The 16420-nt window shown below is 39.3% G+C and overlaps 1 protein-coding gene across 8 annotated transcripts in view; it reads left to right on the top strand.

Annotated features, from left to right (window-relative positions):
* Positions 1-16420, top strand: part of NCALD (neurocalcin delta) — a 429327-nt gene that overhangs the window by 161070 nt on the left and 251837 nt on the right. For 2 of the 8 annotated variants that reach the window (XM_082434362.1, XM_082434363.1), the window contains exon 3: positions 2107-2223. The exons of the other annotated variants lie outside the window; for them this stretch is intronic. In XM_082434362.1, coding sequence (XP_082290488.1) covers positions 2107-2223 — 117 coding nt within the window. The remainder of the gene's footprint in view (positions 1-2106; positions 2224-16420) is intronic. 8 annotated transcript variants of the gene reach the window in all.

Genomic DNA, 16420 nt, shown 5'->3' with positions numbered 1-16420 from the left:
GATGACTGAGGCCTGCAAAATGCATTCCTTACACTATATGTATGGATTGAGTTTCATTTACTTGTTTCTAGTTGCTGTCCTGGCTCTGTCTTATAAGGATTTGAGCTGTTGTAGTCCAACTCAGTACCCTTATCACAGCATTCTGAAAGGAAAAGTCTATCTATAAATTCAGGGAAGAAGAGTAGAGTGTAGCTTTTTGGCTTTATTGAGAAAACTCAGAATGACTTCTTGTTTTTATTCTGCGTCATTTTAAAGTCAATCACGTGGCTTCTCTGCAGAGCCCTTATCCTACACTGACATTTCCCAGATTCAGTTGTTGATTTGCTATAGGCTCCGTGACAGCCTCCAGCACCCCGTTTTAATTCTCTGCATAGCACTTATCACTTCCTGGTACTTCTCACGTTTATTTGCTGATTTGTTGTGAGCTGCACGAGAGTATAAACGCTATCTTTGTTCATTACTCTGTCCTGTGTTCGGGAATGAATGTTACATCATTCGTGGTGTAGAATGCATTCTTCTCCATACTTTGGCGTTGGGGTGGCCTTATGAGCCTTTTTAGGTTTTAGCAAAAAGAGAAGAATCTCCAGAATGAGTGCTATCCAAAAGATGCCCTCCTGCTTACTTACTCGTCCCTTATGGCTTCTCCCAGGGTCCCGCTACCAATGGTCATCCACCCACCCCCACTGGAATCTTCAGGAATGAAAAGCTGCCCACTGCATTGTACTTCCCTGGGGTTTTGCTCTCTGAGTATTTTTTACAAATTTATATGTGGCCTGAACCGATTGGTCTGAGTACCCTATTAACCGTATGACAAATATTTTGCTGTCAATCTTGTTCATTCCTCCTTTATCTCCCTGAACAACTGGAAAACTGCCTCCTTACTTCTTAAAGGGCCACAGCATTCAGATACAGGAGCTGAGCTACAGACCCTTATACATTTCTATCTACTTTACCAAATGTACTGTTTTCTTTGAGAGTCAGCCTGCATTCCTTCCTTCCTTCCTTTCTTCCTTCCTTCCCTTCCTCCCACCCTCTCCCTCTCCCTCCCTTCCTTCTTTTCTTCAACAGGCTTTTGTTGAACACCTGCTATGTGCCAAGTCTTGTGCTAGGATCTGGAATACCATGGAAAATAAGACACGTAGGATGCCTGCCCTCTCAGAGCTTACAGTCACGAAGGTTTATTAGAGATAACCAATAAAACAGTGCTCCCCTCGCCCCCTCTCCCGCCTGCCCCACCACATACACACAATACATGCTTTGATTGAAGGGTTAAGTTCTGTTTTAACGAACATCATTATGGTGTAGAGACTGGTTTGTGGAATCAGATAGGCCTGGGATGACATCCCAGGTCTTCCATCTATTACCTGGGTGACGTTGCCCACATAACTTAATCTCTTTTCAGCTTTCTCATTGGTAAAATGGGGAGAATACTATTGTAGTATTCACCTTATAGAATTCATGGGAAGGCGAAATGAAATATAATTGACTTAAAGCACTTAAGACAGGACCTGACTCAAAAAAAAAAAAAAAAAAAGACAGGACCTGACTCAGTAAATGACAGTAATGAGAATGAAGATGGTGATCGTAGCTGGGAGCCTGGATGGGGCATTTGGAAATAGTTTGACCTTGGCTCTGATACACATGCTCTTAATCTCTAGTTTCTTGACCAAGATAATAGGATCTGTTTAAATTAATAAAAAGGAAAAGGAGGTAAACGTAGTTGGGATATATATGAGTAATCATATTTTCTGAACTCAAAAGATCACCACATGTAGACTGACAAGCATGTATATGCATTTCTCTGGAGAGGGGGCAGAATATTTGTATCTGGGCCACTGGTCACCGTGTAACATGGGCTGCCATCTCCCGTAACAAAAAAGCTACTGAGAAACGACAAGGGGCTTGTTGGGAGCGGGTACAGAGTGGGGAGAGAAGGAAGAGAGGACAAAGCCTGGGGGCTTTCTCATTTCCTGCTCTATTTACCATGACTTGCCTATAGCTTTTATAGCCTGGTCCTTAAATAATTGAAGACCATCTTCAGTACCAAAATCTTCCATAAATTTCACTTAAGTGAGTAATGTGCCCTATTGCCCTGTGCTGAACTAGGATGGAAATTTTATGCATCACACTGTGAGAGGACCCCCGTGAGTGATAAAGAGGGAGTTCATTGTAGCAGAGCCAAGGTCTGCCTGAGAGAAGCCGCCAGAGTGAATGCACCTGCCTGTGAGTGTTGACCTGTGGGGCCTTTAATGGGATTTCTGTTTGAAATTGGTTGTATCTAAGGGGCCACGTTGAAATCCCCTCATTAGCACCAAGTTTGTTGCTTGAAAAATTCAGCTTCTGTGAAAATTCGTTCATTATTTTTTTAGTGCCTTTTAGCATTTTGAGCACTTAGAATGTCTCTTTAGGAAACAACAATTCCAACAAAAAATGTCCTAAAGGAAAGAAAAAAAGCCTCTCAATTCTCTTAGAATACTTGTTTTTCAGCAGAGGTATCTAAACATAGTAGAGTGTGGATATTGAATAAAAATAGTTTAGGACAAAAATAGAAAATAGAGGCTTGTTCTCCTGGTATGAAAACACGTGTAACGATCACAACGTTTCTTTTTTTCCACCTTAACCATTTCTGAGTAACATTTCAGGCTGGGCAAACAGTTATTCTTCCTCTCCATCTCTAAGTCCCTCCCTCCCTTGGCTTTTCAAAGGGCTTGGATTTCTGTGTCTTTGTTTCTTCTTTAAATGTGAATTTCCATTAGGAGAAGATTCAGAAAAGACTGTAGTGAGATGAAGTATGTCCATGTAAACCTGCTATTTCCTCTGCTTAGTCAGGATACCCTTCCCCAACTTCCCATCCCTCCCCTCCCCCACATTCCCCTCCCCCATCCCGCCCCTTTGCCTTGTGTACTCAGCATTGGCATTTCTCCTGCATAGCACCTATCATAGTAATAACCTAAAAATAAATTTTGTAATTTATTTTAGAATATCTCCTTTTTTTGCTGGACTGGAATCTCCATGACGGCAGGAGGGGAGATTGTCCTGTTCACCTTGGTACATACTGGGCCTGGCTCAGTGACTGGCACATCACAGGAGCTCAGTTTATATTCTGAGTAATAGCTAACATTTATTGAATAACAGGCAAACTGCTAATGAAAGAATCAGCCTTCAAAATACTTGCATCCATTAAACTACAAAGTATAAAAAATCCACGTGAGACTTATTTGTATATTGCTTTGAATTTTTAAGTCATGGTATATATGAAATGCTACAACTAAGTTGGATATGAACATTTGAGTTTCTAAAGGTGTGCATTGATTTCAAATAAATTATTGTATCTTCTCATCCCTGTGTGAGATAGAGAAGAGGTAGGTAGTTTTACTAAATTACAACTAGCATAGGGAGAGTAAGTCATGGGTGAGGGTAGGTCCCCAAGCCCTGGCCTCTCATGAGAGCAGTCGAAGAAACATCGTTATATTACCAGTCAGGGTCCCATCAGGAAGTGAAGGCACCCTTGAGCTGGCCATTCAAGCAGAATTTAACAAAATGAAAGTGAGGCTAGGGTTTATAGAAACTATTAAGAGATAATGCAGTACCCCGGGGCTGGCTACAGCTGGGAGTCTTTACTCCCACTAGTCCTGAAAGGTCAGGGGATGGAGAGTTACTAGAATCCACAGAGAGTGGCTGAAAGGAAAGGGCCATCCAATAGGAGCTGTGCCCTTTGGTAGGAGCACTGCCAGCCCATGGCATCCTGGAAGGGAGGAAGCTGGGGCAATGCAAACAGCACCTTCAACCTTCTCCTACTTCCTAACCTCCTGCCAGTGCCTTCTATGGATACAATCCAACCGGAAGTCAGGGGATAAGGGAACCCATTGATTTAGTCCATAAGGGTCAGGTGGAGCAGGTTGGAGAACGAATGGGAGGTGCAAAGAGAAGATAAAAGGTAAAGGAGATAGAAGACACAGCCGCATTCTCTTCACTGAAACCCACCGGAGGACAAAGGAACCCTGGAAAGTGTGGAATGAGGTTATTTATGTGAGGTCCTTGGAGTGTCAACCTGGGCACTGTTCCAATGAGAAGTGTTACATCCAATGCCGTGGAGCATCTCACTTTACATCCTAGCTGTCTCAGTAACTGGTCATTTGTTCAGCAAGTATTTGCAAGCCCTTTGCTGTGTTGGGTGTGAGAGCTTGTAAGGGAGGTTTCTGGTGCCCTCATTTTCCTTTAGTGCAAGGCTGTATCTGTAGGCTGTCCTTGAGTGCAGGTACTCAAGGTGAGGTTCCCAGACCAGCGGCAGAGCAGCAGCAGCACCTTGGAGCTGATTAGAAATGCAGATCCATGACCACACCCTGATCTTCTGAATCAGCATCTCTGGGTTGGGGTTCAGAAAACTGTGTTTTAACAACTCTCCAGGTGATTCCTAGCAGGCTGAAGATTGAGAAGCTTTAGCAGATATTATAAACTTTTGGAACGTGAAAAAATAAGCGCATGGCTGTTGAGTAACACACACACGCGCACACACACACTACTGCAGTTCACACAATTTTATCTTAATCTTGGCATATTTTCAAATAGTCCTGTAAAATAAGGAAATTGGATTAAAGAAGTGGTTTTCAAACAGTGTTTATCTGATCCCTTTCAGAGCCAAGGGGGTCACTGGGCCAATCCACTCAACTAAAATGATACACTTATTTTTATAATATTTCTTTTGGACACGGGGTTCTAAGGCTTAAGAAGCTTTGAAAACCCCTGTTTGAGATGATCAAAGATTCCCTCTTGTTCAAATGTTCCATGGTGTTGTATATATGTGTCAATTGCATTGATGATGTATGGAATCTATATTTATAGCTTACATAGATGCATATTTTGTTTTATTTCAAAATATTAGAATGGCCAGAGGTGTTATTTTTCCATTTCCTGCCCTTTGTGGTACAGCTAAAGTGGTGTACCCATAAACCTTTCCACCATGTGAATGCGTGTGTGATTTCCAGAATGGCAGTTACTTCTTGGCAACATGTCCTTAGTTGTTTTATCTCTTATTGCTGTTTTGAACACAAAGAATTTGCGGAAAGTGTCACTACATTTCTGCTTGCACCGGCTCTTGTGTCTGAACTGTCCATGTAAGCATTAGGCTATTAAATATTTAAAAATGGAAAGTGGTGTGGTTCGGCAGGCAGGCTCAGAGTTGGTCTCATCCTGGTTCTGTATTTGGCCTACAAATCCAAAACCTTGGGCAATCACCCATTATTCCTGTACTTGCATTTTCTTATTTGTCAAAAAGCCATAGTAATATATTGCCTGCCTGTATTAAATGTGGTGGCTACAAAATTTCCTCTTAGAAGGGTGTTTGCGGCAGGAGCCTTGTTGCTGGAGGTGGGGAGTAGAATAAGGGCTTACTTGTCTTGAGGGCACATTTGTAAAGCAAGCACACACTAGTTTTCTTAGTTTGTGTATCAAAATTCATAAAATTAAAAAATTTCCAAAAAACCTTTTTTTTATACTCTATGGAAAATTAATAGAATGGCGATAAATTATATCAAAGAATACTCTTTAAAAAATTAAATTGGCTTTTGAGGAGAAATTATTGGGGCAGGAAGAACTAAAGTTTTTGCCCCCAGCCACTTCTTTTTTTATTGAATATAGTTGATGTACAACATTAATGTTAGTTTCAGGTGTACCATATAGTGATTCGACATTTATAAATACATTACAAAATGATCACGGTAAGTCTAGTAACCATCTGTCTCCAGAGTTATTACTGAACATATTCCTTATGCTGTATATTACATCCCGTGACTTATTTATTTTATAACTAGAAGTTTGTACCTCTTAATCCCCTTCATCTATTTCACCCACCCCTGCCCCCGTCCCCCACCCCTTTGGCAACCACCCATTATTCTCTGTATCTGAGTCTGTTTTTATTTTGTTTGTTCATTTGTTCTGTTTTTTAGATTGCACATATAAGTGAGATCATACAGTACTTGTCTTTGTCTGACTTTTTTCACTTAGCATGATACTCTCTAGATCCATCCAGGCTGTTGCAAATGGCAAGGTTTTATTTTTTATGGTTGAGTCATATTCCATTGTTTATATATACCACATCTTCTTTATCCATTCTACTGATGGACGTTAGGTTGCTTTCACATCTTGGCTATTGTAAATAATGCTGCAGTGAACATAGGGATGCGTATATCTTTTCAAATAAGTGTTTAGTTTTCTCTGGATAAATACCCAGAAGTGAAATTGCTGGATTGTAGTGTAGTTCTATTGTTAATTTTTTTGAGGAAACTTTATACTGTTTTCCATAGTGGCTGCACCAATTAACAGTCCCACCAACAGTGTACTAGGGTTCCCTTTTCTCCACATCTTCACCAACACTTGTTATTAGTTGTCTTTTTGATGATAGCCATTCTTACAGGTGTGAAGTGGTTTCTCATTGTGGTTTTGGTTTGCACTTCCCTGATGATTAGTGATGTTGAGCATCTTTTCATGTGTCTGTTGGTCATTTGTATGTCTTCTTTGGATAAATGTTTATTCAGGTCCTCTGCCCATTTTTTAAATTGGGTTGTTTGTTTTTTTCATATTGAGTTGTATGAGTTTCTGATATATTTTGGATATTAACCCCTTTTTGGATATATTATTTGCAAATATCTTCTTCCATTCAGTAGGTTGCCTTTTTGTTTTGTTAATGGCTTCCTTCACTGTGCAAAAAGTTTTTAGTTTTATGTGGTCCCATTTGTTTATTTTTGCTTTTGTTTCCCTTGCCAGAAAAGACAGATCCCCCCAAATATTGCTAAGACAGATGTCAAAGAGCATACTTCCTAGTTTTTCTTCTGGAGGTTTTATGGTTTCAGATCTGACATTTAAGTCTTTAATCCATGCATCTGAAAAGAATGTGTATTCTACTGCTTGGGGATAAAAATATTCTGTATATACCTATTAATTCTATCTGATCTAATGTGTCATTTAAGGCTGATGTTTCCTTATTGATATTCTGTCTGGATAATCTGTCCCTTGATGTAGCTGGTGTGTTAAAGTACTCTACTACACTAAGTCCCCTACATATGAACCTTCAAGTTGTGAACTTTCAAAGATGCGAACGTGTGTTCACATGTCCCATCACGTAAGTTAGTTCACGTGTCTGGTGTACATTGTCACGTGCATGCATCCTCTATAAGTGGTTGTGCTTTTGTGTACTCTACAGTACAGTACTGTACAGTAGTACAGTATTTTTATTTCAAGCCTAGGATATCCAGAAGCAAGTGTAAAAGCAATGATGATGTAGCTGGTACTGCTAAGAAGCGCCAAGCGGTAACGATGGAACTTGCTGTGCAACACAAGGAGCTTACTAAAGAAGACCTGATGGAATTGGAGGCCCAGAGAAAGGATGAAGAGAGACAAGAGGAAGAAGAAGTAACTGAAGAACTGAAGTGATTCACTATGCAGGAAATGGCAAGGGGATTTTCTTTATTTGAGGAGGCACTGTTAGTTTTTGAGGCACAGGACCCGAACGTAGAATGGTACACAAGGGTTGCAGCAGCCACTCAGAATGCAGTCCAGTGCTACTGTGTCATCTATGATGAGAAAAAAAGAGGTACTACCCACACATCACTGGATTGTTTTTTCAAGAGCGTAGATAGAATTGAATCCAGCAAGGAACCAGAACCTGTGCCATCAGTGTCAGGCGTGAGTGAAATTGCAGCTTGCCCTCCGTCTCCTATTGCTGAGGATCCTTCAGCTCTACCATCTCCCACCTCCTCTCCCTCCTCCAGTCAGTAACTCTTCTTGCCTGTTCACTCGATGCCAGCCCCTGTATGCCAGCTGTTGTACTGTACTACTGTACTTTTCAAGGTACTGTACTGTAAGATTTAAAATGTTTTCTTTATTTTTTGTGTTTTTTTATGTATTATTTGTGTGAAAAGTATTATAAACCTATTATAGTACAGTACTATATAGCTGATTGTGTTAGTTGTGTACCTAGGCTAACTTTGTTAGACTTATGAACAAATTGGACTTATGAACTTGCTCGCAGAATGGAACTTGTTTGTATGGAGAGGACTTAACTGTATTACTGTGTTACTGTCAGTTTTTCACATTATGTTAATATTTGCTTTATGTATTTAGGTGCTCCTATGTTGGGTGCACATATATTTATAATTGTTATATCTTCTTGGATTGATCCCTTTCTCATTACGTAATGTCCTTCTTTGTCTCTTGTTACAGTTTTTGTTTTAAAGTCTGTTTTGTCTGATATAAATATTGCTACCCCAGCTCTCTTTTTAATTTCCATTTGCATGGAATATCTTTTTCCAGTCCTTCATTTTCAGTCTGCATGTGTCTTTACATCTGAAGTGAGTCTCTTGTAGGCAGCATATATATGAGTCTTGGTTTTTTTTTTTCAGCCCCTCTATATATTTTGATTAGAGCATTTAATTCATTTACATTTAAAGGAATTTTCAATAGGTGTGTGCTTATTGCCATTTGTGGATTGTTTTTTGGCTGTTTTTGTAGTTCTTCTCTGTTCCTTTCTTGCTCTCTTCTCCTGTGATTAAATGACTGCCTTTTGTGTTATGTTTGGATTCTTTTCTATTTTTTTGTGTATCTATTATAAATTTTTGGTTTGTAGTTACCATGAAGTTTATATATAATAATCTATATATAGATGTGATGATTTTAAGATGATTTTACTACTTTTGTCTTTTAACCTTTCTACTAGCTTAATAAGTGGTTGATCTATTACCTTTGTTATATGTTGATCTTTACCAGTGAGATTTTCCTTTCAAAATTTTCATATGTCTAGTTGTGACCTTTTCTTTTTCACTTTAAAAAAGTCCCTTAAACATTTCTTGTAAAGCTAGTTTAGTGGTGGTGAACTCTTTTAGTTTTGTTTGTCTGTAAAACTTCTTACCTCTTCTTCAAATCTGAATGATAATCTTGCCAGGTAGAGTATTCTTTGTTGTATGTTTTTCCCTTTCATTAACTTGACTATATTGTGCCACTCCTTTCTGGGCTGCAAAGTTTCTGCTGAGAAGTCAGCTGATAGTGTTAATGGGAACGTCTGTAAGTAGTTGCTATCCTCTTGGTGCTTTTAATATTTTCTCTTTATTTTTAATTCTTGACATTTTAATTATAATGTGTACTGGTGTGGATCTCTTTGGGTTCATCTTGTTTAGAACTCTCTGTGCTTCCTGGACCTGGATGTCTGTTTCCTTTTACAAGCTAGGGAAATTTTTAGCTATTTTTTCTTCAAAGAAGTTCTCTGCACCTTTCTCTTTCTTTTCTCCTTCTGGGACCCTTATAGAGCAAATATTAGTACACTTGATGTTGTCCCAGATGTCTCCTAAACTATCCTCACTTAAAAAAAATCTTTTTTTTTTTTTTTTTCTGTTCAACTTGGGTGATTTCCACTACTCTGTCTTCCAGATCAATGATCCATTTCTCTGTATCCTCTAATTTACTGTTGATTGCTTCTAGTGTATTTTTCATTTCAGTTATTGTATTCTTCATCTCTGATTGATTCTTTTTTATATTTTCTAACTTTTGGTTGAAATTCTCACTGTATTCATTCATTCTTCTGAGTTCAGTAAGTATCTTTATAATCATTACCTTAAACTCTTTATTAGGTAGATTGCTTATCTCCATTTTGTTTAGTTCTTTTTCTGAGGTTTTGTTCTTGTTCCTTTGTTAGGAACATATTCTTCTATCTCTTAGTTTGCCCAGATCTCTTTGTTTATGTTTATTTCTGTGTGTGAGGTATGTCTGTTACATCTCCCAATCTTGGAGAAGTGGCCTCATGTAGGAGATGCTCTACGGGGTCCAGCAGTGTACTCCCCTCTGGCCACCAGAGCTCGATGCTCTAGGGGTGTCCCTTATGTGGGCTGCATCATGCTTCTGTCGTGCTGGGGCTGATTACTGTGAGTGTGCTGGTAAGCAGGCCTGGCCCTCGGCCTGGCTGTCTCATGCAGTCGCTGTCAGTGCACTGGTGGGTGGGACAGGCCTCCAGCATGAGTTGTTGTGATGCCTGGTGACATGCCTCTGCTGTGGACCTGCTGGTGGGTACTACTGGGGGGCAAGCCCCCAGTGCTAATTGGCTAGAGGGAGGATTCCAAAATGGTGCTTGCCAGCACCATTGTCAGCGTGGTAGATCAAGATCCCCAGAATGGCTGCCACCAGTATCTCTGTCCCTAGGGGGAGTCCCAGCTGCCTTCTGCCTCTCCGGGAAATTCTCCAAGATCAGCAAGGGAGTTTGTCAAACTGCCCACTTTGTCAAACTACTGGGACTCAGAGAGTGAGATTTTGTGCATGACCTTTAAGACTGGAGTCTCTGTTTCCTATAGCCTTCTAGCTCTCTTGAACAAGCCCCACTTGTTTCAAAGCCAGACATCCTGGGGGCTCATCTTCCCACTGGGAGACCCCTGGGCTGAGGAGCCTGATGTGGAACGGGGCCCCCCTCACTCCTCAGGGAGGGCTTCTGCAGTTGTGATATCCCTCCTGTTGGTGGGTTGCTGACCCAGGGCTGTGGATCCTGACTAGACTGTGTCACCACCCCTCCTGCTTGTCTCATTGAGGCTCCTTCTTTATATCTTTAGTTGTGGAAAATCTTTTCTACTAGTTTCCAGGTCATTCTCACAGATAGTTGCCCTATAAGTAGTTGTAATTTTGATGTGCCCGTGGGAGGAGGTGAGCTCAGGGTCTCCCTACTCCACCATCTCAATCTGTCTCCCCCACCCACTTCTTGGCATAGCTCCTGGTTGACTCTGGCATGTTATGAAGGTAATAAACCAATGAAAGAACTGAGCAAGTACAAGAATGAAAGGATTATCAAGTTGGTAGTATTTAAATTTCCTTAAGTTTCTTTAAAGAAGAAGCAGTGTTCAGTTCATCTTTGTGTCTTTCCCCACCAACTCTGCACCTACTGCAGTGCCTGTCTTTTAGTAGCTATTTAAATAAATACGTAAAGTGCAGATAAATGTGTAACTTAGATGTTACTTAGGTGACTTTGTTCAGTGAAATGTACATAAGATAGACTTGAACTCCATCCTGGGTGCTCTGACATCCTGCTGGCTTATGGTCTCAGGGTCCTCTCTTGCTCTGATTTCTAGCTGCTCCTGAGCTCTTGCTCACATGTGTGGCTCATCTGGAGCTGTGCTTCTCTCTCTGCCCTGTGTGGATCCACATAGTTACCAGCCCCCTCTCCTTGGTTTCCCCTAAATAATTCTCATGCCTGGCATTTGTGTGCAGCAGACTTCTCCTAACTATTCAGAGATACTAATTGGAGGATAGCAGCACGTAGATAATTTAGGATTAAATATTAGTTTTGTTCTAAAAAATTCTCCTGGGGTGCATAACTTCTGTTTTCTTAATTTCACATTGTGACTGCCTTCTAAAGAGGACAGTATGGAAAAGGTGGTGAGAAAATAACTTCACAGTGGAGAAATCTGACAGGTGATCAAGGTCAACATCAACAGCCATAAAACATTAATAGTATGTACCTTGATATGATAATACATTCTTAGCTCTATGATCATCCTCCTAAACTTACCCAAACCTCGTAACCCCATTCTTTTTTTTTTTTAACATCTTTATTGGAGTATAATTGCTTTACAGTGGTATGTTAGTTTCTGCTTTATAACAAAATGAATCAGCTATACATATACATATACCCCCATATCTCTTCCCTCTTGCATCTCCCTCCCTCCCACCCTCCCTATCCCACTCCTCTAGGTGGTCACAAAGCACTGAGCTGATCTCCCTGTGCTATGCAGCTGCTTCCCACTAGCTATCTCTTTTACATTTGGTAGTGTATATTTGTACATGCCACTGTCTCACTTTGTCCCAGCTTACCCTTCCCCCTCCCGGTGTCCTCAAGTCCATTCTCTAGTAGGTCTGCGTCTTTATTACCGTCCTGCCCCTAGATTCCTCATGACCTTTTTTTTTTTTTTTTTTTAAGATTCCAAATATATGTGTTGGCATACGGTAATTCTTTTTCTCTTTCTGACTTACTTCACTCTGTATGACAGACTCTAGGTCCATCCACCTCACTACAGATAACTCAATTTCGTTTCTTTTTACAGCTGAGTAATATTCCATTGTATATATGTGCCACATCTTCTTTACCCATTCATCTGTTGATGGACACTTCGGTTGCTTCCATGTCCTGGCTATTGTAAAAAGAGCTGCATTGAACATTGTGGTACAGGACTCTTTTATAACTATGGTTTTCTCAGGGTATATGCCCAGTAGTGGGATTGCTGGGTCATATGGTAGTTCTATTTTTAGTTTTTTAAGGAACCTCCATACTGTTCTCCATAGTGGCTGTATCAATTTACATTCCCACCAACAGTGCAAGAGGGTTCCCTTTTCTCCACACTCTCTCTGGCATTTATTGTTTGTAGATTTTTTGATGATGGCCATTCTGACTGGTGTGAGGTGATACCTTACTGTAGTTTTGATTTGCATTTCTCTAATGATTAATGATGTTGAGCATTCTTTCATGTGTTTGTTGGCAATCTGTATATCTTCTTTGGGGAAATGTCTATTTAGGTCTTCTGCCCATTTTTGGATTGGGTTGTTTTTCTGATATTGAGCTGCATGAGCTGCTTGTACATTTTGGAGATTAATCCTTTGTCAGTTGCTTCATTTGCAAATATTTTCTCCTGTTCTGAGGGTTGTCTTTTCATCTTGTTTATGGTTTCCTTTGCTGTGCAAAAGCTTTTAGGTTTCATTAGGTCCCACTTGTTTATTTTTGTTTTTATTTCCATTTCTCTAGCGGGTGAGTCAAAAAGGATCTTGCTGTGATTTATGTTATAGAGTGTTCTGCCTATGTTTTCCTCTAAGAGTTTTATAGTATCTGGCCTTGCATTTAGGTCTTTAATCCATTTTGAGTTTATTTTTGTGTATGGTGTTAGGGAGTGTTCTAATTTCATTCTTTTACATGTAGCTGTCCAGTTTTCGCAGCACCACTTAATGAAGAGACTCTCTTTTCTCCACTGTATATTCTTGCCTCCTTTATCAAAGATAAGGTGACCATATGTGTGTGGGTTTATCTCTGGGCTTTCTATCCTGTTTCATTGGTCTATATTTCTGTTTTTGTTCCAGTACCATACTGTCTTGATTACTGTAGCTTTGTAGTATAGTCTGAAGTCAGGGAGCCTGATTCTTCCAGCTCCGTTTTTCTTTCTCAAGATTGCTGTGGCTATTTGGGGTCTTTTGTGTTTCCATACAAATTGTGAAATATTTTGTTCTAGTTCTGTGAAAAATGCCAATGGTAGTTTAATAGGGATTGCACTGAATCTGTAGATTGCTTTGGGTAGTAGAGTCATTTTCACAATGTTGATTCTTCCAATCCAAGAACATGGTATATCTCTCCATCTGTTTGTATCATTTTTAATTTCTTTCATCAGTGTCTTATAGGTTTCTGCATACAGGTCTTTTGTCTCCTTAGGTAGGTTTATTCCTAGGTATTTTATTCTTTTTGTTGCAATGGTAAATGGGAGTGTTTCCTTAATTTCACTTTCAGATTTTTCATCATTAGTGTATAGGAATGCAAGAGATTTCTGTGCATTAATTCTGTATCCTGCTTCTTTACCAGATTCATTGATTAGCTCTAGTAGTTTTCTGGTAGCATCTTTAGGATTCTCTATGTATGATATCATATCATCTGCAAACAATGACAGCTTTACTTCTTCTTTTCTGATTTGGATTCCTTTTATTTCCTTTTCTTCTCTGATTGCTGTGGCTAACACTTCCAACACTATGTTGAATAATAGTGGTGAGAGTGGGCAACCTTGTCTTGTTCCTGATCTTAGTGGAAATGGTTTCAATTTTTCACCATTGAGGACGATGTTGACTGTGGGTTCGTCATATATGGCCTTTATTATGTTGAGGTAAGTTTCCTCTATGCCTACTTTCTGGAGGGTTTTTATCATAAATGGGTGTTGAAGTTTGTCGAAAGCTTTCTCTGCATCTACTGAGATGATCATATGGTTTTTCTCCTTCAATTTGTTAATATGGTGTATCACAATGATTGATTGATGAATGATTTGTGTATATTGAAGAATCCTTGCATTCCTGGGGTAAACCCCACTTGATCATGGTGTATGATCTGTTTAATGTGCTCTTGGATTCTGTTTGCTAGTAATTTTGTTGAGGATTTTTGCATCTATGTTCATCAGTGATATTGGCCTGTAGTTTTCTTTCTTTGTGACATCTTTATCTGCTTTTGGTATCAGGGTGATGCTGGCCTCGTAGAATGAGTTTGGGAGTGTTCCTCCCTCTGCTATATTTTGGAAGAGTTTGAGAAGGATAGGTGTTCGCTCTTCTCTAATATTTGATAGAATTAGCCTGTGAAGCCATCTGGTCCTGGGCTTTTGTTTGCTGGAAGATTTTTAATCACAGTTTCAATTTCAGTGCTTGTGATTAGTCTGTTCATATTTTCTATGTCTTCCTGGTTCAGTGTCAGAAGGTTGTGCATTTCTTCCAGGTTGTCCATTTTATTGGCATAGAGTTGCTTGTAGTAATCTCTCATGATCCTTTGTATTTCTGCAGTGTCAGTTGTTACTTCTCCTTTTTCACTTCTCATTCTATTGATTTGCGTCTTCTCCCTTTTTTTCTTGATGAGTCTGGCTAATGGTTTATCAATTTTGTTTATCTTCTCAAAGAACCAGCTTTTAGTTTTATCGATCTTTGCTACTGTTTTTTTCATTTCTTTTTCATTTATTTCTGATCTGATCTTTATGATTTCTTTCCTTCTGCTAACTTCGGGGTTTTTTTTGTTCTTCTTTCTCTAATTGCTTTAGGGGTAAGTTTAGGTTGTTTATTTGAGATGTTTCTTGTTTCTTTAGGTAGGATTGTATTGCTATAAACTTCCCTCTTAGAACTGCTTTTGCTGCATCCCGTAGGTTTTGGGTCATTGTGTTTTCATTGTCATTTGTTTCTAGGTATGTTTTGATTTCTTCTTTGATTTCTTCAGTGATCTCTTGGTTATTAAGTAGTGTTTTGTTTAGCCTCCATGTGTTTGTACTTTTTGCAGGTTTTTCCTGTAATTGATATCTAGTCTCATAGCGTTGTGGTCGGAAAAGATACTTGATAATGATTTCAATTTTCTTAAATTTTCCAAGGCTTGATTTGTGACCCAAAATATGATCTATCCTGGAGACTGTTCCATGCACTTGAGAAGAAAGTGTATTCTGTTGTTTTTGGATGGAATGTCCTATAAATGTCAATTAAGTCCATCCCGTTTAATATATCATTTAAAGCTTGTTTTTCCATATTCATTTTCATTTTGGATGATCTGTCCATTGGTGAAAGTGGGGTGTTAAAGTACCCTAGTATGATTGTGTTACTGTCGATTTCCCTTCTTATGGCTGTTAGTATTTGCCTTATGTATTGAGGTGCTCCTATGTTGGGTGCATAAATATTTACAGTTGTTACATCTTCTTCTTGGATTGATCCCTTGATCATGATGTAGTGTCCTTCTTTGTCTATTGTAATAGTCTTTGTTTTAAAGTCTATTTTGTCTGATATGAGAATTGCTACTCCAGCTTTCTTTTGATTTCCATTTGCATGGAATATCTTTTTCCATCCCCTCCCTTTCAGTCTGTATGTGTCTCTAGGTCTGAAGTGGGTCTCTTGTAGACAGCATATATATGGGTCTTGTTTTTGTATCCATTCAACCAGTCTATGTCTTTTGGTTGGAGCATTTAATCCATTTACATTTAAGGTAATTATCGACATGTATGTTCCTATTACCATTTTCTTAATTGTTTTGGGTGTGTTATTGTAGGTGTTTTCCTTCTCTTGTGTTTCCTGCCTAGAGAAGTTCCTTTAGCATTTGTTGTAAAGCTGGTTTGGTGGTGCTGAATTCTCTTAGCTTTTGCTTGTCTGTAAAGGTTTTAATTTCTCTATCAAATCTGAATGAGATCCTAGCTGGGTAGAGTAGTCTTGCTTGTAGGTTTTTCTCCTTCATCACTTGAAATATGTCCTGCCACTCCCTTCTGGCTTGCAGAGTTTCTGCTGAAAGATCAGCTGTTAACCTTATGGGGATTCCCTTGTGTGTTATTTGTTGTTTTTCCCTTGCTGCTTTTAATATTTTTTCTTTGTATTTAATTTTTGATAGTTTGATTAATATGTGTCTTGGTGTGTTTCTCCTTGGATTTATCCTGTATGGCACTCTCTGTGCTTCTTGGACTTAATTAACTATTTCCTTTACCATATTCAGGAAGTTTTGAACTATGATCTCTTTAAATATTTTCTCAGTCCCTTTCTTTTTCTCTTCCTCTTCTGGGACCCCTGTAATTCGAATGTTGGTGCGTTTAATGTTGGTGCATTTAATGTCCCAGAGGTCTCTGAGACTGTTCTCAATTCTTTTCATTCTTTTTTCTTTATTCTGCTCTGCAGTAGTTATTTCCACTATTTTATCTTCCAG

The sequence above is a fragment of the Balaenoptera physalus genome, assembly GCF_965194825.1.
Source record: "Balaenoptera physalus genome assembly, chromosome: 17".
Taxonomy (NCBI): Eukaryota; Metazoa; Chordata; class Mammalia; order Artiodactyla; family Balaenopteridae; genus Balaenoptera; species Balaenoptera physalus.
This window is presented reverse-complemented; position numbering and strand designations above follow the sequence as displayed.